General features: G+C 36.1%; 2 protein-coding genes and 1 pseudogene across 4 annotated transcripts in view; all 3 read left to right on the plus strand.

The window, feature by feature from the left end:
* Positions 1-24,876, plus strand: part of LOC311292297 (polymeric immunoglobulin receptor-like) — a 52,603-nt pseudogene extending 27,727 nt beyond the window's left edge. Inside the window, exons 4-10 of the transcript XR_014630279.1 lie at positions 18,226-18,256; positions 18,423-18,473; positions 18,697-18,797; positions 18,926-18,972; positions 24,259-24,318; positions 24,445-24,501; positions 24,584-24,876. The product of XR_014630279.1 is annotated as a polymeric immunoglobulin receptor-like (transcript). The remainder of the gene's footprint in view (positions 1-18,225; positions 18,257-18,422; positions 18,474-18,696; positions 18,798-18,925; positions 18,973-24,258; positions 24,319-24,444; positions 24,502-24,583) is intronic.
* On the plus strand, positions 6,135-10,771 carry LOC311292295 (polymeric immunoglobulin receptor-like). 2 transcript variants are annotated; one of them, XM_084411934.1, is made up of 10 exons: positions 6,135-6,455; positions 6,600-6,935; positions 7,020-7,316; positions 7,720-7,753; positions 8,348-8,389; positions 9,351-9,442; positions 9,947-9,999; positions 10,085-10,174; positions 10,261-10,336; positions 10,411-10,771. In XM_084411934.1, exons 1-9 carry the CDS (start codon positions 6,353-6,355, stop codon positions 10,315-10,317), a joined length of 1,104 nt encoding a protein of 367 aa, XP_084268060.1. In that variant the 5' UTR covers positions 6,135-6,352; the 3' UTR covers positions 10,318-10,336; positions 10,411-10,771. The 2 variants fall into 2 exon arrangements, with proteins under 2 accessions (XP_084268060.1, XP_084268059.1); XM_084411933.1 differs by having other exon boundaries at positions 6,156-6,455; positions 10,261-10,327; positions 10,413-10,769.
* On the plus strand, positions 17,092-18,207 carry LOC311292307 (polymeric immunoglobulin receptor-like). Its single transcript, XM_084411948.1, has 3 exons — positions 17,092-17,218; positions 17,399-17,710; positions 17,823-18,207. Exons 1-3 carry the CDS (start codon positions 17,164-17,166, stop codon positions 18,158-18,160), a joined length of 705 nt encoding a protein of 234 aa, XP_084268074.1. The 5' UTR covers positions 17,092-17,163; the 3' UTR covers positions 18,161-18,207.
* Positions 24,877-25,638: the final 762 nt, after the last annotated feature.

The raw sequence follows: 25,638 nt of genomic DNA on the forward strand, positions 1-25,638 counted from the left end.
TTGCAATGTGGAATAATCTGTTCTCTGAGAATGTTCAAGACTTCTGACTCATTAGGCCATAGCTAAATACAGGACTCCAAATGAACACAGTATGAGTTTTGAATGTTAATCTTGAGAGACATTTTGCAGCTGTGTAACTGCAAAATACCAATCTTTATCTGCCCACTTAACTTAGAACAACGTTCTTGGAACATGTTCATGATGTTGTTTTTGAATGTTCTCTAACAGTGAGAGAATTTTTTTTGAGAACAACATTTCCAGAACATCCTTATGATGTTATTTGATGAATGTTCTCATTAATGCATCTGTCTCTATGTAAGGACCAGAACTGGGGGAAATGTCAGTATTTAGAGATTTTTCTTTTTGTCCTTTAATTGTCATTAGTTCATGTTGTGTTTGGTTAATTGATCATCATGTGTTACACCCATATCTCTCATTTTGGGTCTTAAATCTGCAAGATAAACTGGGTATATAAGTTAATATGCACAGACATAAACAAAACTGTACACAAATTAGACTTTTAGTTGATAAACTATGTGACCTTTAAAGGAATAGTTCACTTCAAAATGATTCACTCAAGTTGTTTCAAACCTGTATAAATGAATTTCTTCTGTTGATCACAAAAGAAGATAGTTTGGAGAATGTCGGCCTACCCCATTGACGAACCATACATTTTTTTTTTTCCTACTATGGAAGTCAATGGTTACTGGCGTTCTTCAAAATATCATCTTTTGTGTTCAGCAGAAGAAAATAAATTCATACAGGTTTGAAACAAATTGAGGGTGAGTAAATGATGACAGAATTTTCATTTTGAAGTGAACCTGCAAAATACCTGCACAAAATGCATTACTTCCTGTGACATAGACATGCATGCCAATAAATAAAATGGTTTTAGTTGGTTACACTTTACAGCAATGTTCAGTTCATTACTATTAGTTAATGCATTGCTGTAAGTGTGATAAACTTGCAATGAATTATTTTTTTTATTATTAGGCTAATGTTTTTTTTTTTTTTTTTTTACATATAAATATACATTTGTTTGTAGATAATTATTTTTTGTTCATAATACATTAATGGTCATTTATAAAACTTCAATCTAAATGTTGAAACATTTCATTCTTAGAAACCTGAAGCATTAACTAATGTTAACGTTAAAACATGCTTTTGACAACTGATACTGAACACCCATCAAACAATGGAAGAAATATTGATTGCCCTGTATTTTATGAATATGTACAGTCTGTTCACCCTTCTCCACGTGGTCCAAGACATTTAAGGGCATTTCCTCCTCCGTCTATGATAATACGAGGGCAGAAAGCAGAAGCTGAGCAGTTGTACTACTGAACTGCAGTGAAAACCTCATACAGGACACATAAGCAGGAGCAAACGCAATGACCGCGTACGAGAAGGCAAAAATATTCTACATTTCAATCGGGTTTTGGCTCACTTTAGGTGAATATTTTATGTTGTGCTGTGTTTGTTTAGTGATATTTATTGTAAATCCTGGATATTATAACGGTTTGTGTGTTTATTTAGGTGTTGAATGCATCAGCGATGAGTCAAATTATGTTTTAACTGTTAAGCCTGGAGGATCTGTCACCATCCCATGTCATTATGATGAGAAAAACCCACCGCAGAAGAAATACTGGCAATCAGAAAATGATCAATCTAATATATACACAAACACAACAGAGGAGAATCTGTCAGTAATCGATCATCCTGATCAGAGTCTCTTTACTCTGACTATGAGAAACCTGCAGGATAAACATACTGGACGCTATTATTGTTTAGTGGAGACTGATGGACAGCCGAGTGCTAGATTTGGTCTTTATATCCAGGTTCAGTCTGGTATGAGATTTTTGTAATAGTTTTAATCACATTCTAATGAATAATTATCTGACTTCACACACATGTATTTTATAATATTTTATAATCAGATGTCTTGTGTCTGTGTGTTCAGCTCCGGGTGTGTCTGTGAAGAACAGCAGTGTATCTGGACGTGAAGGTGATAATGTCAGAGTCCAGTGTTTCTACACTTCTGGATATCAGAAAAAAACCAAGCAGTGGTGCAGAATTAAAGACCAGAGCTGTTACACTGAGAAGGAGACTGAATCATCCCAGAATCCATCAGTCCAGATCAGTGATGATGGGATAAGCTCCTTCACTGTGTTGATGACTGGACTGAGACTCAGTGATTCTGGATGGTACTTCTGCTCTGCTGGAGAGGCACTGAATCCTGTTCATCTCACTGTAACCAAGGCAGAACCAGGTAAAACATATTTAATACTGTATTTAAATACTAAAAATGTAAAACTCAATCCATAATTATTACAATAAAGTTTTTACTGTAAAAAAAAAAAAAAAAAAAAAACCTTTTATTTTGACAGTAAGTGTGATCACAGACACCGGCACTGGGAAGGACAAGTAAGTAACAAATTCGGTTTTGGCCTCTTTTTTAGTGATGCAGTTAGAACTTTATATTGTAATGCCAACAGTTCAGTTAAATTAAAACATGGGACTTCTTCTAGATTTGATGTCAAAAGGGGTATACGTCAAGGTTGTCCTATCTCTCCCTATTTGTTCTTATTAGCAGCTCAACTCTTAGTAGACCAAATCAAGCAAAGCAGCCTTGTAGGTATCTCAATTGCAGGCAGGGAGGTGATCATCAGCCAGTTGGCCGATGACACCACTCTCTTCTTAAAAAATAGTGATCAAGTTGCGGTAGCTCTTGGGGTAATTGATGCATTCTCTAAAGCTTCTGGCTTATACCTTAATATATCTAAGTGTGAGTTAATTCCTATTACAGAGTGCGATATTTCATCCATTTGTAATATTCCTGTCAGAGAAAAAGTGACATATTTAGAAGTTGTAATAACTAAGAATCAAGCTAAATTTTATTCCTGCTATTGACAAAACCCGTAAAAAAAACTCAACCAGTGGCTCCAAAGAAATATTTCATTAAAAGGCAGGGTCTTGCTTACTAAAGCTGAAGGGTTATCTAGATTAACATTATGCAGCTTTAGCTCTACATTTGGACAATAAAACTTGTAAAATGCTAGATAATCTTTTATTCAATTTTGTTTGGAGGAATCGTAGGATTACGTGTTGTAATGAACACCTATGAAAATGGAGGTCTACATTTTCTAGATTTCAAAACATTAAATTACACTTTTAAAATTAATTGGATGAAACACTTCTTAAAATGCCCCTCTTCAATTTGGAACTTTATCCCAAATTATATATTCTCCCAGCTGGGTGGCCTACAGTTTCTTTCGTTATGCAATTATAACATTGAAAAATTACCTGGAAAGCTCTCTTCATTCCACAAGCAAACGCTTCTGGCTTGGTCTCTTATTTATAAACACAACTTTTCCCCACATTCATATTTCATATGGAACAATCATAATATTCTCTATAAAAACAAGTCCTTATTTTTTCAAAACGTGATCTTTTTAATGAAGATGGGTGTCTATATACATATGGCGAATTCCTGGAAAAATGTATATTACATTTTATATTATATGTATATTACATGCGGGTATATTATTGATCTTGTGTACCCTCATTTTTCTTTATATTGGAAATATGTTATATTTGGTTTTATTAATACGGAGAAAACTTTATAAACCTATTACTTCTCCTATCAAAATGTCATATTCATAAATGTAAGTTTTTATCAATGATTTTCGTCAATATCAACGCTTTCTGTTTCAGAGAAGACCAAAGCATTGTCTTGTTGTGCTCTCTTCAAAATCCCCCTTTAAATTTTGTCGCATTTTTTTATCATAACATGCTCTAATTGATTGTATCTCCTTTATCTATTTGCTTATCTTTTCTTGTATTATTATTATTATTATTGTACATTTTGTCTGTCTTTTTCTTTTCTTTTTTTCTCTCTTCCCTCCTCTGGTGTATGTTCCTACTCTTGTTTTACATGCTGTTAATATTTGTTGGCTGTTATATGTTTATAAAAATAAAAAAAAAGATTGCGTGTGAAAAAAAAAGAAAAAAGTAAGTAACAAATTCTCATTATTGTGGCTTATTCTTTAGCAATATCTATACTTTACATGTCTATAACATAAAAAATTTTTTTCAGTCTTTGCTCTGAAAAAAATATGTGAATACAAATATTTTCTGTAATGTGAGGGCTTAAATGTGTCCAAGTTAATGTGACAGAAACATATTCAGTTGCCTCTTGATAGTGTGCTATTGTCTTTTATCTTTCAGATGGCGTTTCTGTCTTTCACAGAACTAGAGTTTTCTCCACATTGAGCTGAAAGAAAACTTTTGCTTTACACATTCATATCAAAGATCTGTGTGTAGAATGTATTAGATGTCTACATTTGCTAAATGCCTATGTCTGCAATGTATTTTTTTCTCAGCATTTTTCTTCAAATGTATTTTTTTCTTTTATCAAAAGTGACTTATAAATGAGGAACATAACACATAAAAAAAAATTTAAAAAAAGTTTTTCAATGTAGCCATTTTTATATCAGCTATACTGACCTCACGCAATAACATCTATCTATCTATCTATCTATCTATCTATCTATCTATCTATCTATCTATCTATCTATCTATCTATCTATCTATCTATCTATCTATCTATCTATCTATCTATCTATCTATCTATCTATCTATCTATACACATACATACATACACACATATACAGTATGTGTATATATATATATATATACAGTGCAATGCATAAGTGAATACACCCATGCTAAAGTTGACTAAAAAGAGGAATAAAAAATCATATTTTGGAAATTGAACTGATAATTGATAAATAAATGTTCTTCCTTAAAATACATGGTGCATAAGTGAGTACACCCCTTTGTTAAATTCCCATAGAGGCAGGCAGATTTTTATTTTTAAGTATTTAATTTTTTTTTTTTTTAGGATACTATGCATCCTGATAAAGTTCCCTTGGCCTTTGGAATTAAAATAGCCCCACATCATCACATAGCCTTCACCATACCTAGAGATTGGCATGGGGTACTTTCCATAAGATCATCTCTCAATGCAAATCAAATTAGCTATTAGGCTAACTGAAATAAAACCATGCCAATCTCTAGGTATGGTGAAGGCTATGTGATGATGTGGGGCTATTTGAATTCCAAAGGCCAAGGGAACTTTATCAGGATGCATAGTATCCTAAAAAAAAAAAAAATTAAATACTTAAAAATAAAAATCTGCCTGCCTCTATGGGAATTTAACATAGTGGTGTACTCACTTATGCACCCTGTATTTTAAGGAAGAACATTTATTTATTTACGATACATTATTCATTCACAAAGAAAATTGGTGTCCTTAAAGGTTGGATTTTTCCTAATTTTTTAAATTAAGGCATTAAGTTCAATTTCCAAAATATGATTTTTTATTCCTCTTTTTAGTCAACTTTAGCATGGGTGTATTCACTTATGCATAGCACTGTATATATATATATATATATATATATATATATATATATATATATATATATATATATATATATATCAAAGAGATGCAAATAAAAACTTCAGATTCTAGAGCATCTGATTGGTCAGACAATCTGAGGAGAAGCTGAAGTGCAGAAAGATGTCATTAGAATTGTTACTTGTATTGATTGTAGAGACAAACTATAACTTTTAAATGCATATATCTTCCAAATGTGAATTGTTTTGCATTGTTTTGAACATACTTAAAAATAACCTTGAGTCAAACATATTCACCAAAAAAATTATTAAATGCCCAATTTTCTCAGCTAATAATGAATATTTTTATGCCACGTATCATGTCATCTGCCTATACAAGCCTTGTTGGATGTGTTCCCACTCATGGATGGTTATTCTAAACTAACATTGCAGACAATGTGTGAAATATGTGTGAACGTTTCCAATAACAGAAGCACTGAGAATACCCTTGCTTCTCCTTTTACCCAATCTGAGGCTGTTATGTCATGCATTTGATTAGCATACAAAAATGATAAAAGCTTTTTTCCATTAATAACTTCTATACAAAAAAAAATTGCTCCATTTATATACTTTCACATCTTGTTTTCAAGTCATATTAAATTCTGTTGATACGGGGGGGGGTTTTTCGGGGTTTTTTTTATCTTAAATGTGTTGACCCAACCACAAAACAGACCAAAAATAACCAGTTTCTGAGGTGACACCTATAATTGCAAAAAGAGAACTAGAGAAGGAAGCATGTGAATCCCGGAACGGAACAGCTTTGACATTTCACTGTGTTGCACATAAATACTTCTCATTTTGTTTGATTCTCTTCTATGATGACTTTAGACTTTATGCACGTCTCCTTGAGTGAGACTATAGTTTCTATAGTATTAACCTAAAAATTTAAACTTGCATGGAAATGATGATGATAAAGAAAGAAGAAACATTGCAACTTTTCGACAGACCGACAGTCAGTTTGAAGAAGTTCATTGTATTTTTCCTTTGGCTCATAACAGGCAAGTGTTCTCTATTTGCTTACAATTAATTTTACTCATACAAGTAGTTAATATATCCTGCTGTGTGACATGCATTTTGCTACTTCTTTTCTACATTTACTGATACATTAAAGTCAAACTAAAGTTGATTTTCTCTTTGCGCAGGCCCTCAATGCACAACAGGATCAGTAAACAGAAAGTTAATGGTTCAGACTGGAGGATGTGTCATTATTCCATGTTATTATGACAGGAAATACACAGAACACAAGAAATACTGGTGCTTTCATGCAAAATCATCATACTATTACTGCTCTATTCTGGCATATGCTAATGAAACCAAAGGAAACGTGTCTGTAATCGATCATCCAGATCAGAGTTTCTTTACTGTGACTATGAGAAACCTGCAGCATGAAGACACTGGATCTTACTGGTGTGTTGAGGAGATTGGAGGAATATTTCAAGTGGATGAAACAGAGCAGCTTTTTCTCACAGTTCAATCAGGTATGAGATGAGTTTCACATTCAGATGAATAATTATGAACCTGATTCCTAAAAAATCTCAAATGTCTTGTGTCTGTGTGTTCAGTTCCTGATGTGTCTGTGATGAACAGCAGTGTATCTGGACATGAAGGTGATAATGTCAGAGTCCAGTGTTTCTACAGCTCTGGATATCAGAAAAAAACCAAACAGTGGTGCAGAATTAAAGACCAGAGCTGTTACACTGGGAAGAGGACTGACACATCCCAGAATTCATCAGTCCAGATCAGTGATGATGGGAGAAGCTCCTTCACTGTGTTGATGACTGGACTGAGACTCAGTGATTCTGGATGGTACTTCTGCTCTGCTGGAGATCTCCAGGTTTCTGTTCAACTCACGGTCACTGGTAAAAACCCATTCACTACTTAGACCTACACAGGAGTTCTTGATAGTAAAAAACAACAATAAAAATATAGGGTGGGATCAGATATTTTTTCATAGGGAATTGATTGTATGCTTGTGGTTTGCTATTGGTGGATCTGATGTGAGTGACAGGTTGCCCCGCCCATCAGAGAAGAGAAGAGATGTTGCTGCAAGAGGGAGGCAAAGTTATTTTCATTCAAGATTATGAGGCACATGAAAATGAAAAATAATGATGTGCACAGCTGAATCATTTCTAAACAAAAATGCTGCGATATTCCATAAAAAAAAATAAGAATGGTGTATTTTGTTTTTGTAGTGATTTTAAAATCTTATTGGTGGTGACAAATTTATAATATATATATTTTTTCTGCATTTTTATTCAACAGCAGTTGTGACTACAGAAGATTTTGATGAAAAGGGGTTAGTAGCTAATTAACATTAATCAATCTTAAATAATGCTTAAATATTAAAGTCCTCCTGTAATCAATAATTTTATCTTTTAAAACTCATCTTTGATATTTTTTTTACTTGAAAACTAATTTCTTCATGCCTTCAAATAGCTTGAATGTAACTCTACACCCTTGCCTCATTTAGTATGCAGTTCTATGAATATGCAAATGAGCACCAGCTCAGAGATCACACGTTGATCTGATTGGTTACAAGGTAGTTTGTGACGTCAGAAACACCAGCGATTTCAAGCCGCGTTTTTGAGACTGTCTTTGGTTCGCTGCAGTTTTAAGGAGAAAATACTCAGCAATGGTGCTGACTCGTCTTAAAGCATATTAAAAACACCACATAGACATATAAACAACATTAATAACTTGATTTTCATCACAGGGGGACATTACGATTTTTATTCTGTATCATGGACCTAATACGATGCTTATTTTACGAGTATATAGTTTAATGTTCTTTCTTAACATTTTGTCAATTGCTCTGTGTGGTCTTTTTCCTTTCATTTTCTAGTCAGAACTGTTCATTGAAGTTTATATTATTTCTCTCTCTTCTTTTTAGCAACAACAATTCAACAGCAAGCAGTGAAGAGCAGCAGAATAAGTATTAATGCTCAAAAAGATAAAAATCATGCAAACAGAAAATAACTTTGAAGTAACCAGATTGTATGCAATTGTTATTGTAAGTTTTGTTTTTAAGGTTATTTGTATGCAACATGATTTCTTTTCATTTTATGACTGTAACTGGTGTATACAGTCAAATGGCAACTGCATCAGTGAGGCCATCTTCCTCTTTTTCATGTACTCTATGTCTATTTTAGTTTTGCAATATAGCGCTTGTGAAATGGTTTAAAACTAGAACTTAATGGTTGTTAAAGGGATAGTTCATCAAAAAAAATAAATAATAATTTTTCATTTATTTAAAAAATAATAATTCAACATTTACTCAACATCAGGTTGTTCCAAACCTGTATGAATTTCTCTCTTTTGCTGAACACAAATATGGACCCCATTGACTTCCATATATTCTTTTCTTCCATACTATGGAAGTCAATGGGGTCCATCAACTGTTGGTTACCCATATTTTTCAAAATATCTTCATACAGGTTTGGAACAACTTGAGGGAGAGAAAATTATGATTTATTTTTCATTTTTGGGTGAACTGTCACTTTAAAAGAAATTGAACAGCTCAATGCATTTCAGACATTTAATTAAAGAAATACTGAAGCAAATAATGTAAATCAAAAGTAAAAAAAAAAAACATGTTAAATCAATTTAAACCAACAATAACTGCAGCCTTTGAACTAAATATCAAATGTGATCTCAGCAGAACAGATGCCACAATCACATAAATGTCAACTGATGAAGTAATATTTTTGCGAGTGACACAGAGTTCACTACAAATATGAATAACAAGTTCAGAAAAGTTCAAAATACCATAGAAAAATGCACCATGGTAAATTTAGTTTCAGCAAAATATCCATTGTCATGATAATGACTGCAATAACAGTAATAGTTTTGTATGTATGTATAATATGAACCATTTGTATTGTTTATTCTCACAGCAGGCATTATCTGGAGGTGTGGATTCCGACGGTTGTGTTGTTTCTGCTGTTGGTGACCGTCGTGTCAGCTGTAAAACTGAGAAAGAAGAACAGTCAGTATTGATTTACCTTTCTTATTATATGACCTATTCCATCAGCCATTCAGTGTTTGATCAGTTTTGCACACTATTGTTCAAAAGTTTGCAGTCAGTATTTAAAAAAAAAAGAAATTAATATTTTTTTTTTCTCCTGCAAAATTGATCAGAAGTCACATTAAAGACTTTTATAATGACACAAGAGATTTTATTTCTAATAAATGCTGCTCTTTTGAACTTTCTATTCATTAAAGAATCCTGAAAAAAATGTATCACTGCAGTTTCCACAAAATATGAAGCAGCACAACTGCTTATAATAATAACTGATAATAATCAAGAAATGTTTCTTGAGCAGCAGATCATCATATTAGAATGATTTATGAAGGATTGCAGTATTACATCAAACTTTCATCAGACTTGCTGACCCCATTGAGCACTAATGTGTATTTATAAACTTTATGCTCATGTCTAAGAACTGTCTAATGGAAAGACTGATAACATCATTTCTTTTCTCACTAACAGACAGAAATAACACCCACAATACAGAGATGACCAGAGATGGAGACAGTGACGCGGTAGGTTTGAGCTGACAACCGATTTGAGTTAAAACTCATAACTGAGAGACTCATTATAATAAGATATGTTTATAATTATTCACAGGGAAACAGTGTCCGTTCATCATCAGCGGCTGCAGAGAATGACGTGACTTACAGCTCTGTGACAGTACGACCTAAAACTAAAACTAAAGCAGTAAGTGAACTCACAAGAACATGCACAGAGATTTGTCCTGTAATGTAATTGTCAGTATTCTTCTTAATCATCTTTCATATCTCCAGTTTAGCCCAGTATCAGTGGAGGACGAGGTGACCTACAGCTCTGTGCACAAACAGTGAGAAGTTACAGGTTTGTTAAAGTTAATGATCACAGGATGTTTTACACAGACACTGAACATGTGATTTCATCTCATTGTTTAATTTCTTTATCACAGGTGCATGTTCCTGAGAAAATATGAACACAACAGCGCTGAACTTGAAACAAGCTAACATTTTTTGTTATTCCATGCATCGTTACAATGCAAAGCAAGCAAACTCTCAATTCAGATAAAATTATATTAATTTGATTGTATCATGCTTTATAATGTACAGTCCCTTGTGGTGGCACAATGTAAGTACATGTACAAAACAAATGGTTTACTATGAAATGAAAATTCAGTTTAAGCGTTATTTAGGAATAATTGTGTAAATTGTTGATTGTAAAAAGCATAAAACATAATATATTTGCAAAGTTGTAATGTGCTTGCTTTAAGTGTGACAATAAAATAAAAATAAAAAACATATATAATATATGTATAATGTTTGCTATAGGTTATTGTTTCTTAATGTGTTTTGCAATTTTTTTTATAGCAGTAGTCTAATAAGTATAGCATTTTATTATGGAAATATGTTTTTTTTTAAGTGCTCCTATTATGCTATTTTAAAGTTTCCTCATGTTGTTGTGGAGTCACAACAACACAACAATTTTTTTTTTTTTTTTTTACTCATATTAAACATTTGCACATCATCACATTTTCAATGACTCTCAAACGACTCAATCAAATGAATCAATCGCTCTAAATCCCGCCTTTCCGCGATATACTCTGCTCTGATTGGCCAGACTGCTCAGTCTGTTGTGATTGGCCTACTGTGTACAGCGCGTCGAAAACAAAACCGCCCATTGCCCATAACAACGTCAGCTCTGCTTATCCCGAGGCTTCCTACACGGTAAACTAAACACAGTAACGAATGTTGATTTTACCATATCAATGCGAGCGCGAGTCTGATGATGAAACATTGGAAGAACTGTTCAACCCGAACCTCCATCGCAAGGACGACTCGAGCAGGACTCAGTGTTTCTCAGTGATACACTACTCAGTTTGAGGTACATTATTATGAGATGTTGCAACTGTAATTCCTCACCATCAGCATTAACAAGTGCATGTCCATCAACAAACCGATTATTTTACTTGTACTAATTTATTTACCGAGTATTTTTCTAATATATTGCGGTGAACATGTGTAAACTGTATCAATAACAGTGCATGTATACAATATACATTAGCCGAGCTCTAGAGTGAATGATCTGATGTAACATAAACGTTGGTAAAACAAATATTTCCTCAAAGTAGTGAGAACGACAGACAATCTGCATTAATAGACACAGTTATAGGTAATAGTGGCCCACAACTGATTAGCAGAAGTATTTCAGTAAGACAGTGATAACGTGAGTTAGCCAGTTAGCAGGATACCTACACAATATAAAACTCAAGTATTTTGAACACCATCTTTCAAGAGCAAGCGGTTTGTGAATCCTGTATTGAACTTTGAGATTTGAGAAGCAGTCGTCAGTGAAATTAAGGTAACACAGCAAAAGTTTAGGATTATACTGCTGTGATATCATGGTAAAGATGAATTTTAACCACTGATTCTTCACATGCTCGTCCTTGGGCAGTGAAAAAAAAACTGGCTTTACCTTCACATTGTATACATGTACCTGTATTACCTTCATATTGCGCGTGCAATATGCTAATGATTCGTCTTAACGTCACAACGAAACGGCTTATGACTCGTTTGAAAAACAATTCATTTCATTGACTCAGAGTCGACTCTTACTTTTGAAAGACAATAACTTTACATATGGTGCACTTTCAGATTTAAAACTTTGCAGGATGTTTTCATTCACTTAGAGCTGTTACACTCTACATGAAAGGTCATTTTCAAAAATCCATAATAGGGGCCCTTTAAAAGGGTGGTATAATTCCCTTTTCACAAGATGTAAAATAAGTCTCTGATGTCCCCAGATTGTGTATGTGAAGTTTTAGCTCAAAATACCCCACAGATATTTTTATATAGCATGTTAAAGTTGTCACTTTTTGAGGGTGAGCAAAAACGCACTGATTTATGTCTGTTCCTTTAAATGCAAATGAGCTGCTGCTCCCGGCACAGGGGGCGGAGCTTTAAGAGCTTGTGTCCTTTTACCTCACACAGACACACACTGAACATTTCAAAAACTTTTAGCCTTTTATGTTCAAACCGGATTCAGACAATGATGGAGAGTCTCAAGAAGAAGTGACAACATGTAGAAGCAACAGGACATTTCTGTATTGAACTGATGAATTTATGTTGCTTATGTGTAGTTATCTTCTAGGCTAGTCATTGATTAGAATATTCTGTCATGATAATCTATAAATCGTGTTCCGGGGGCGGGGTTTATGTAAATTCTAGGGTTTGTGATGTCATTAACCCGGGAGGAATGTCGTGTAGTCCCTACCAGCCATTTGTTGTAGTCCTTAAAAAGCAATTTCTTAAAGGAGTCATAATGTTGTTTTAACTTTGGTACCCAATGCTCTATTATAGTCTTTCAGGCACTTCTAAAAAAGAAAAGTGGAAAAAAAATCAACACAGAGCCCCTCAGACCCTTATTTCTAAAGGCATTATTGTCTCGCGAGATCTGATGCGATGTTTTGTCTGTCGTGGACGGTCATTATAATAATGCAAATGAGGGGCGCGTTGATTGGTTGCAGGAAGGAGGGGGGTTGACACCGCAGGTAACTTTCAGCATCATTACAAACTGACATGGCGCAAGTTGTCAATGAACCCGACCCGGCCGCGACATATGGGATTCAACCGTACATGTTTGAGCCGGACTCTGAACCAGAGCTGGAAAGGGAAGATGTAGAGTTGTTGGATGGACGTCTACATCAAGATGTCTCTGAATGGTAAATACAATCATTTTGACTGAGACATACATTAACATCAGTTCGAGCAAAAACGTGTGTTGCTATTTTCTCCCACATAAATTTACCTTTTATTTAATGTAGATTACATTAACGGAGATGTCGTTTTTTTTTTTTTATCAGCTTACAGTGGTTTTGAGATTTTTACTATCATGTGGTGTTTTTGCCTTGTTTCACGTTGTGGTTATTTAGACATTCAATATGTTTCTTCTTTAGACATGCAACGTGATGTTATACTTGCATTTAAACAGTTTTAGCCACTGAGCATGGACTCCTGTACCGTCACTACTGTAGCTGCTAGTGTAAAACAAAGTGGAAAGATGTGGCTAGCATTCGTAGAGTCCATTCCCCGTGTTTACCTCGAAGGTAACGTTACATACAATAGCCGCATTAGCAGTTAGCTGCTATTTGTTAACCACAGTAGAGCAATAAAAACACAGTCTTACCTTTTCAATTTCTGGCAAGTCCCTGATGGTTGGGATGGCACCTTTTCCCAAACGGAGCTTCGAGGCCAAGTTCGCCTGATATTGCCCCAAATTTGTAAATGATTCCGGTGTAAAATGTTTAGCACACACACCTAACGATACGCCACTTGAAAGAGTTGTTGGGACAGCGTCATTAAAAATGAATTTCCTCCACTGTTCCCTGATAGTTTCGTCCGTTTTTGGTAGATAAAACACATTTGCATGTTGTTTGTGGCAGTCACCCACAGAGCATCTCAAGTGTAGGCTACACTCGGTTTCTCCATCTTTCTCGAGTCGACTAAACTGAATCTGAGGGGGAGAGGGGCGGGCTTCCCGCGGCATAGGTTTGCGGTGTCCATATTTGGTATATCCTCCCCCGTCTTGACGTCAAGAGGGGGAAGAAATCAAAATCTCGTTTTTTCGTGCGCGTGCACGTGGCCTATTTTACAAACCCTGAGGTAAACAAACGCTTCACTTTTAAATATCGGCTTCCCGGCCAGTGTACAATCATTATGCAATCATAACATACATTGATTCTCGTGGAAAAGTGAAATTTCTACATTATGACTCCTTTAAAAGAAAGTCTCTCCCTTTGCTTTGAACTTTGATTGTAACTTTGCAGATGTTGTTTATGCTCAAACAGCAATATTACACACTAACTAAAGTTAGAAAAGTGAAATCATAATCAACCAACCCTTTAAGATATATAAATTAATGACTAAAGCACAGGCCTTTATCATAGAGGTTGGTTATTTGTTGATTACTTGGACAGGCCCCATTTCAAGATGTCCAAATCCACACTGGGGGTCTTGGCCACTTGAGAGTGCGTGTACGTGACAGGAAGTAAGTGTGCAAGACGTCCCTGGTCTGGAAAATGCCACGCTTAACGCACACTACTTCCACACTATCTATGAAATTTCTCACTCTAATGTCGTTCCAAACCCGTAAGACCTTCATTCATCTTTGGAAAACAAATTAAGATATTTTTGATGAAATCTGAGAGCTTTCTGATCCCCCCCCCCCCCCCATAGACAGAACGTTAGAACCACTTTCAAGCCCCTGAAAGGTTGTAAAGACATCATTGAAATAGTCACGTGACTACAGTGGTTTAACCTTAATGTTATGAAGTGATGAGAATAGTTTGTGTGTGCAAAAAAACTAACAAAAATAACGACTTTACTCAAGAGCTTATTCTCTTTTCCGTGTCATTCTCCTGTGTTGTTGACGTAGTAAACACAGTGCAGCGCTTCTGGGTTCTACGTCTGAACGCCGGCTCATTATTGGCCGACTCCTGCATCGGCATCACACGCATGTGTCGTGGTGCTCACGTGAACAACATCAGAGACTGACATGGAAGAGAAGAAATTGTTGAATAAAGTCGAGTTTTTTCATGCAAAAAACATTCTTATCGCTTCATAACATTAGTTGAACCACCTTAGTCACAAGGACTATTTTAACAATGTCTTTGCTACCTTTCTGGGCCTTGAAAGGGATTGTAATGTTGCGTCTCTGGAGGGATCAAAAATCTCTTTTAGATTTCATCAAAAATATCTTAATTTGTGTTCCAAACATGAACGAAAGTCTTACGGGTTTGGGACGACATGAGGGTGAGTAATTAATGACAATTTTCATTTTTGGGTGAACTAACCCTTTAAGCGTGTCCTGTCATTCATCACCTTGAGGAACATGCCCCAATTTTGAGTCATGTCTAAGAAACGTTACAGCGTATATGTCCAGATGAAGATGATGGTGAGGAATTTAAATACACATGGTGACTGAACTCAAATGACGAACAGGAGATGACTCATTAATCAGAAAACATAGTAATAAAAATATTTTTGAATAATATATTTTTAACACACACAGACACACACACACACACGTTTCATATTTTAACAACATGAAAATATTGAAAGTACATATTTTATGGCATACATAGTCTCTGTGGTGGCCAGCCTTTACTTCAAATTGGTATATATAATGCAAATAGGCTTGTAGCAAGGTATGTTGTCATGGGACTGGCAAACATTCAAACACTTTAATAATAAAGCAAACACAAAACGAAGGTAAAGGTGGCAACCCCATCACAGACGACTGCCGCACACACATAATAAAACATAAACAAAACACAACGTTAAGTCAGGGCCTGGTCCTCTCTCATCCTTCACTGTAGTCGCTCCTGCTTTTATGCTTCCGAAGCTCCTCCGTGAGAGATACGAGACTGCTCATCATCAATCATGCCACCGGCCTTGTGCGTTCTCTCACGGCCCTCAGCCTCGTCCTGCTTGCCACAAAGCATATAGCTGAACTATTAGAGTTATAAATTGACCAATATTTCTGGTAAGACTTTTGGGTGGGATGTTGTCATAATTCACAGAAGACAAGAGGAAGTTAACATCAGGTTATAGTGCAGAAGAAACACTATCATGACCAAACCATTATGATGTTCATTCTTTTTTTTCTTTCTTTGCCTCATAACAGGCAAGCATAGGTGGGAGTTAACCAATGACTAAGGAGACACACTTCCTCTTTAAAAACATTTCAAAAGAATGTCATGAAATAGTTTCAAGTTATGTGTCGCCTATATCAACAACCTACACATTCCATCATAAACACTCCCGATAAATTATTTGTTATTAAAGTGACCCCAGATAACAACAATATGTTCTAAGAACATTTTCTCTCAAAATTATGAGAACAATCATCAAGTACAAATCACATCATGGACGTTCCATGAAAACATTATGAAAACATTCGGCAAATAAAAATAACATTATAAGGATGTTCTGAGAATGTTATTCTAAGAATGTTTTCTATATATATATATTTAAAAAGTGGGTTGTGGGTCGATGACCATGGGAAAAATAACCAAAGACTACAAGTGTGCTGCTATACTCAGGGAATGAGGACAGCAGCACATCCAGCTCCTCTACAACGGGACCCAATTGGGGGCGATAAATTACAACAAGATGGATTTTAACAGGAGCTATAACTGTAATAGCATGAAATTCAAACAAATTGTTTTTGCATAGAGAAGAACTGCTGACAGAATGAGAAGAATGTTGGATATGCTAAATTTTTATTTCAAAATCACTTACTATTTGTTTCAGAATGTTCAGAGAACATTACAAAATTAGGTTTGCAAAATGGTTAAATTGAATGTTCCCTTAACATTCATATAACCAAGATTTTTTTTTTAAACACTTAAAGGTTTGAAAGTTTAGACATTTAGGAATAACATTTTCATTACTTAAAGGGAACATTAGAACATATTTTTGTTAGCTTGGAAAGTGTCATCATAGATTATTTGTGATTGATGAATTTAGTGTGTTACAATTGCCCCAGACCCCCTACTACTGAAACAGATACAAATGAATGTGTGTCTATCCTCACTGCATCTAGTCAGATGGCGCAAGAGTGTTATATGATGGGGAAAAGGGAAGTGCAGCAGTCACTACAAACACAGTTAGACAACTCAAGATACAAGAAGAGAGACTTTCACAATGGCCGCATACGCAAAAGTGTTCTACATTTCAATCGGGTTTTGGCTCATTTTAAGTGAGTATTAAATGTTGTGCTGTCTTTGTTTCGAATGGATCCTGTTTATCATTTTGGAATGACAGATTTTATGCTCAGATGTTCATGTTGTGTTTAATGTGTTTTATGTGAGGATAGAACTGATTCAGAAGTGATTTATTGTAAATCCTGGATATTATAACGGTTTGTGTGTTTATTTAGGTGTTGAATGCTTCAGCGATGAGTCAAATTATGTTTTAACTGTTAAGACTGGAGGATCTGTCACCATCCCATGTCATTATGATGAGAAAAACCCACCGCAGAAGAAATACTGGTTCTCAGATAATGATCAATCTAATATATACACAAACACAACAGATGAGAATCTGTCAGTAATCGATCATCCTGATCAGAGTCTCTTTACTGTGACTATGAGAAACCTGCAGAGCAAACATACTGGACGCTATTATTGTTTAGTGGAGACTGATGGACAGCCGAGTGCTAGATTTGGTCTTTATATTAAGGTTCAGTCTGGTATGAGATTTTTATAATGGTTTTAATCACATTCTAATGTATAATTCTCTGACTTTACACACATGTATTTTATAATATTTTATAATCAGATGTCTTGTGTCTGTGTGTTCAGCTCCGGGTGTGTCTGTGAAGAACAGCAGTGTATCTGGACGTGAAGGTGATAATGTCAGAGTCCAGTGTTTCTACACTTCTGAATATCAGAAAAAAACCAAGCAGTGGTGCAGAATTAAAGACCAGAGCTGTTACACTGAGAAGAGGACTGACACATCCCAGAATCCATCAGTCCAGATCAGTGATGATGGGAGAAGCTCCTTCACTGTGTTGATGACTGGACTGAGACTCAGTGATTCTGGATGGTACTTCTGCTCTGCTGGAGAGGCACTGAATCCTGTTTATCTTACTGTAATTGAGGCAGAAACAGGTAGGCTACAATTTTTTCTCAATAATTAAATATTTAGCTTCTACATATAAAAATAAAACACAACTAAAATTTATTTGCTTTCTACTTTTGACAGTACACCGAACCACGGAAAATCCGAGAGACTCGTTAGTATTTAAATGGTTCTCATTAAAATGAATAATCTTCCTAGAATTATTCTATATTTGGCTGTTTTGTCATCAATGCTCTATTTCCTAAATTTATTTTTCTTTATTGTTTACATAATCATTTCCTTATCATCCTGTTTTTTCTTGCTTTTTTCTATCTTTGCAGAGGTAAAACAGAAAACAACAACAATAATAATGCCACAGAAGAACCAAATAAGTACTTATCCTATTGTTTAAAATAAAATAAAGCTTTAAACTAATTCAAAGACTGTGGCTAATTCTAATGCTGAAGTGCATGAACAAAGTTTAATAAAGATCTGATGAAAATTTTATTCAGATATGCCTTATTTTCTGGTACTTTTATTCAGGTGACTTAATCACACACCTTTTCTTCTGAGCTTTTTTGAACAGATTTTAAAGTGTTTTCTTGTTTCCCACAGAGATAAAGATCTTCTGACTGTGTGGCTTCCAGTTTCAGCTGCACTTTTGCTGCTGTTGATTCTGGTCTGTGTTTTCACCTGGAGACGGAAACAGAGACCCAGTCAGTTTGACCTGCACTCTTAAATTCTTTTTAAACCTCATTTCATGCCATGTTATCATTTATTTCAACAGCACATATACATAAACTCTGTTAATGTCATATTATTGTTTCCCCTTTTTAAAATAAAGAGCAAGATAAACACCAAAACAGAGAGAGAAACGGCAGCAGAACCAATGTAAGTCCTTTAAATTATGAGTTATGAAAATGTTCTGAAATGTTTGTGTGTCACACCATCAAAGACTGTTTGTTTTCGTTCACCATTTCTCCCTGCCTTAAGGCTTGTTTGTCATCATGGTCACTGATTTGATTTCGTCATTGTGTTCAAGTGTGTGTGCATGTCATTATCTCCCCTACTTAAATTCAGATCAGTTGGTGTGTCTTTGTCGGGTTATGTCAGTGTGTATATTGTGTGTGGATTATCGTGGATTTGCTTGTTGGAATATTAAAGCATGTTTATCTCTTCATCTTCGTCATGTGTCTCTCCCTCACAACCCGCGACAGAATACAAAGTTAAACGGTGAATCGTTGCTGTTTTCTTAGTCTCAGTCTACACGCGAGGAAACGGGAACTCGCGAGCTCATTAAAACCCTGCGGCACGCGCATGGCATCTCCTCTGCACGCAATACAAGCCCTCGGCCTCGCGCGCGCGCGCATGATCATTCCCCACGCTCTCGCGCTTGATCTCTTCTCGCCTGCTGCTTTTGCTCGCTCGAACACTTTTATTTTTGGCAGTCGAGGGGCGGGACTTACTGTTTTAATAACCTCAAAAGTCATTGGTTACAATGTCATTGGACGCCTGTCCTTGACTTCAGACATGAGACATTACTTAATTTGTTTTATTTATTTATATTAATGTGCAATGTGATTTAATGCATTGTTAATATAGAATAGATTCTTACCAGATAATTTATTAATAGGAAGTCTTACAAGTGATTGCATTGTGTTGTTAAGAGATGTTTACAGACTGTAATGACGCATTTCCATGGTTATTAGCATTGTAAATCTACCAAAATTCGTATAAAATTTTTACGTAATATAAATGGTTAATTATATTTTCTATTAAATGTAAAAGGGGTTCTGGCTTCTCAAGTTAAGATACAGTAGCCTACACAGCATTAATTATAGCTTACAAATGCCTTTTCAGAATTTGCTACAGAATACAGAGGAACAAAATTAAACCCAGCAAATTATTAAACCCAGCTTAAACCCAGCAAAGTAGATATTACAACATTATATAGTGATCTTAATCATCTAACTTTTTGTAAGCGAATAAACTAATTACAGTAGTACAGTAATGTACAGCAAGTACAGTACACAGCATGAATGATTACACCCCATCTGAACATAAAATATCAAAAAAAATAAAAAATGCATTCATGCTGCCAGAACCCCTTTTACATTTAATAGAAAATATAATGAACCACTCAAAATTGACATAATAGTAATTCACAGGATGATAACAAAAAGCTTACACAAAAACTCTTGCTTATTGATATAAACAAGTAATTTATCTTTCATCAAAGCTCTTGTTATATGTACAACTATTTAATGGACACTTTTTACATTTCTGAGGTTCTCAGATCCAATATAATTTTGGTTGGGTAAACGTTAATAGTGGTGAATGGGAGTATAGTGGTAATGTAGTGGTGAACTACAGCAAATATGACTTTGAATTCCCATTTTTCTCCAATTTCTTTTAGATATTTTAATGCCAATAACACAAATCATAGTGTTATAAATATAAAATGTAAAAATTTATATGAATTTTGGTAGATTTACAATGCTAATAACCATGGAAATGCGTCATTACAGTCAGTAAATATCTCTAAACAACACAATGCAATCACTATACGACTTTCTGTTAATAAAGTATCTGGTAAGAATCTATTCTATATTACCAATGCATTAAATCACATTACACATTAATATAAATAAATAAAACAAATATCATGTCTGAAGTCAAGTGAATTACGGGTCATTGGACAGGCGTCCAATCACAACTGACTTCCAGAAAAGGGGAAGTAACCAATGACATTTGAGGTTATTAAAACAGTAAGTCCCGCCCCTCGACCGCCAAAAATAAAAGTGTTCGAGCGAGCAAAAGCAGCAGGCGAGAGGAGATCAAGCGCGAGAGCGTGGGGAATGATAATGCACGCGCGCGAGGACTTGTATTGCGTGCAGAAGAGATGTCATGCGCGTGCGCAGGGTTTGAATGAGCTCGCGAGTTCCCGTTTCCTCGCATGTAGATCTGTTATCCTCTCGCGAAAGTCATTTACTGCGCGCGCCAGCATCAGTTGTGCACTCCGTTCATTTTGTCATTTATATGCCTCCATATTCCCTGCGGTTAAACTACTACGCCTTGAGCAGGGAGAACGCTCCCTCGAGCAACATCTGCCTCTGCACGTTTCTTCGGGTTGGCCTCAACACCGCCACTCGAACTCAGTTGTCCGGGGAACCTCCTTGTGGGAGCTTCGCCGACTTTGTGGAGTGGGTGCTGGTATCCTGCTGATCATTCCTCACCTTTGATGACGTCACCAATCCCACTCCAAACCCAGTGCCCAGCCAGAACCCATCGGTCGGAAGGAAGCAGTTGGAGCCCACCGTAGACGTCGAGCCCAACACCGAAGCGCGAGGCAGCAACACAATCTTACCTCTTCATCTGTGAATGAAGAGAATCTTCATCTGTCCCGTCAAAACCACCCTTCCTCCCTCTCCCACCTCCTCTTCCTACCACCTTAGAGGACATCCCACATCATCTGACTTTTTCTCCCTTTCTAGCCTCATCCTCAGCCCTGAGCCATTCCTGCCACCCACTCCTCACTGTCTTCCACCATTCCCTCTGTGTTTACTCCTCTCAGTGTTGCGGATCCACCGTGGGCCAGCTATGAACCATCTCAGTCTGGGCAAGAGGAGCCCACAACTCCACCTACAACCTTGGCGGACATCGCTCCTCCTCGACCCGTCTCCCTGACTTCCTTGCTCCTGCGCTCCTACCGCCCACCATTCCAGAGAGGACCATCGGCCATTCGGCCTCGCCGAGCTCCCTCAGTTAGTCGTCTCCACCTGGGTCAGACCTTGCATGCCGTCCGCTGCGCTTCGGCCCTCCACCCCTTTGACTACGGCACACTCAGTCGTCCCTCAGGCTCCGTCACCGCCCTTGGTCACCCCAGCTGAACCTCTGTCCTCTGGATCTTAGTGTGATGTTGTTGCTGGGGCGCGGTCGCCACGGTCTTCGGCGTCGCTCCATCGCCTCGGATCTTTGACTATGTGGTGGGCTCTTTCTTCAGCGCCATCGCCTCTGGCCATCACCATGGGGGTGTCAGGACTTCTACCACCATGGTTCTTGTCTCCGTCGACGCCACTATGTAGTTCTTTTTGCACTACACAGTTCTGGCTGTGGCCTGGGCACCTGCCATCATGCCCCTGCTCAAGGCTCCTTCCTGACTTTCACCACCTTCAGTTCTGTCTCCTCCCGGTCAGCCGTCCTTCTCCAGAACCTCCTCATGTAACCTCTGCCGGTTTCGCCTACCCTTCGCCAACCCTTTCGCCATCTCCTCACGCTCCTCCTCTCTACAGCGCGAGGACACACCTTCCGGGAGGGGGCGTTCTGTCACACACACCATCAAATACTCTGTTTGTTTTCGTTCACCGGTTTCCCTGCCTTCTCTCCCTCACAACCCATGACAGTATGACAATGTCTGTGTATTTTTACAGTTTTCCCAATCGCTTTGGCTCATTTTTAGTCTCACCATTCTATATTTATGGGAAATCAAAACCCTATTGCATGTCTGAAAAATGTAGTAACTCGGCCAAAACATTTAATTCAGTCTTCAAAACTATTGTGTACGTTAATTGGCCAGTGCCACCAAAATGAAGAAATTATTTTCCATTGTGTGAACCATGCTGGTCAAAAAGTTTAGATGTGTTTTTTTTTTTTTTTACCATGTCAGTCAACACTAGAATGTTTGCAATATACGCATGCACTTTTTGCTCTACGTTTTTTTTTTTTTTTTACACTGACTTCTTACTGTACTATGCTAGAATGTAAGTTTTGCTCAACTGAATGTTATCACACTGAGCATGTTAGATACAGATTTCAAAAGTAAACGTTTATTAATCAATAAAAAAATATCCCAGCTAACAAGGAAAGTTCTCAGAACTTTGGCTAACAATCATGTTCTCTAAACAAACGTTCTTTTGATGTTAATAGAACATTCTTTCAGAGTTAATAATGTTCACAAAATGTTAGCACAAAAATATTATTTATACATTGTTCATGGAACGTTTTATTTCTGAAATATTACTACTTGTTTCAGAAAGTTCAGAGAACATTCTAAAGTAACGTTGTTTGCAAAATGATAAAATGCAATGTTCCCTTAAAAACACTTACAAAACTGTGCAAAACTGCACAGTTGGATTAGATTAAAATAGAATTGAGCCAAAGTGATTGACTCAATGCACAGTACTAAACTATGGAAGCTTGTTTCCGCCACAAAATAAAACATTTTAAAAGATAATTGCGACTTTTTATCTCACAATTGCGAGTTTACATCTCGCAATTCTGACTTTATTTCTCAGAATTGCGAGATATAAAGTCAGAATTGCGTGAAATAAAGTCGCAATTGCGTGTTATAAAGTCAGAATTGCGAGATATAAAGTCAGAATTGCGTGAAATAAAGTCAGAATTGCGTGTTATAAAGTCAGAATTGCGAGATATAAAGTCAGAATTGCGTGTTATAAAGTCAGAATTCTGAATTTTTTTCTCGCAATTGCGACTTTATATCACGCAATTCTGACTTTATAACACGCAATTGCGAGTTTATATCTCGCAATTCTGACATCTTTTCTCAGAATTGCGAGATATAAACTCACAATTGTGAGATATAAAGTCCAATTCTAAGGGAAAAAAAGACGGACTTATTATTTTTTTTTTTTTAATACAATTCTGACTTTATAACACGCAATTGCGACTTTATATCGTGCAATTCTGACTTTATATCTCCCAATTGCGACTTTATTTCTCAGAATTGCGACTTTATATCTCGCAATTGCGACTTTATTTCTCAGAATTGCGACTTTATTTCTCGCAATTCTGACTTCATAGCTCGCAATTGTGAGAAAAAAGTCACAATTCTGACTTGATATATCGCAATTGTGAGAAAAAAAGTCCGAATTGTGAGATAAAAAGTCGCAATTATTATATATATTTTTTTTTTCTGTGGCAGAAACAAGCTTCCATACTAAACTGTGCAAAGTTGAATTAGAATAAAATAGAATTGAGTCAAAGCGATTGCTACGATCCACATAGAGAGGTGTCATTAAACTCGAGACCAATCCAAAACTTTTTAGAGCGTTTTAGATTTTTTTTAACCTTATTTCTCACACCATTACATTGGGTTGGCCATGTTGATTTCTTGATGTATCGTTTTTCTTATTTTCTGTGTGTTTGTGTGAAATGCAGATATACTGTGAACCTGAAGAACCTGCAATATACAGCACTATAAATGATGAACGCTCAAGTGTAAGTAAACCAGACATACCACTAACACAATGGCTCAGAAATATGACATAATATTTCATAATATTATAATAATAATAATAAGTTTTCATAATGTATCATGTTTAATTACAATCCCATTATCCACAGGATCCCAACAAAGACATAACCTACAGTTTTATTGGTGATGCTCCTGGGAGTAAAGCAGTAAGTTTTACAAAAATATATTATTCCACAGATTTATTGTACCGTTACTGGCAATATATTGAAAATGATCTCGCACTTCCAGAAGCCTCCAGCAGGTGGAGCAATATACAGCACTGTGGCTCCACATTAACACTGGACTGAGAGCTCTGCAGGAGAGGAACTGAACACTTTTCAACTCACAGTGGCACTTTTGAAATTAGTGTTTCTCAAACACTTTGGCTAAATTCTCGAATGGTCGTGGAAGAGCAATAGGAGGAATGTGTGGTAGTGTTAGGGGAAGACATAATAGAGTGTGTAAAAATGAACAAAGCAACTATGAATTTTCATTTTATATAACATTTTTCTTCAAAAATAAATGTAATGTATAAATACAAAGGTTCATTGTCTTTTATTGTACTACAGTATTGATATTTTCCTACTGTCTGAATTTGTCTACAGGTTTTTTTTTTTTTTTTTTTTTTTTTTACAATTGCTAACAATCATTTACCAATACTTAAAGTACTTGTTCTAATCCCTTAACTCAACAACAACACCACATTTAGTTAATTCATATACCAACTCTACATTTAAAAAAAAAAAAAAAAACACTACCTCTGTGAAAACACTGTGGGAAACTCGGTATCCCAATATCTAATCATTCTCTCAAAATATTATACTACTACTTTTATATCCAACAGGAACATATAGTCAATCATAGCATTGTTAAGTTCTGAGAATGTATAATATGCATTTGTTTTTAGCTGTGTATTTTACCATGTGTGGTGTGTTTTTGCCATGTGCTTTCTGTCTTTCTCCCTCACGCTGCTTGCCTTGCAGTAAATTAGCCACAGCTGATGCTTGTAAGTTGTACTGAGCAACCACTAGCTGCGTCCCAATTTAGAGGCCTGTGTCACCTCGGCGCAACGAAGACTGTCCCAATCCGAATGCTCCTTCAAATGTGTCCTTTTCGTTTTCTGTGCAATGAAGGATACATTGGAGGATACAATAGAAGGATACTCTGAGGGCTCGTTACATGACACCTTTTTCAGCTTAAAACTTTTTTGTGTGTTTTGCCCGTTCATTTACACGACACTGAAAATGCAAACTTTAGAAAATGAGTTTCAAAAGCCGCTTTCCGACCGGAGGAACCTTTTTACA

Source organism: Rutilus rutilus (assembly GCF_951802725.1).
Source record: "Rutilus rutilus genome assembly, chromosome: 6".
Lineage (NCBI taxonomy): Eukaryota > Metazoa > Chordata > Actinopteri > Cypriniformes > Leuciscidae > Rutilus > Rutilus rutilus.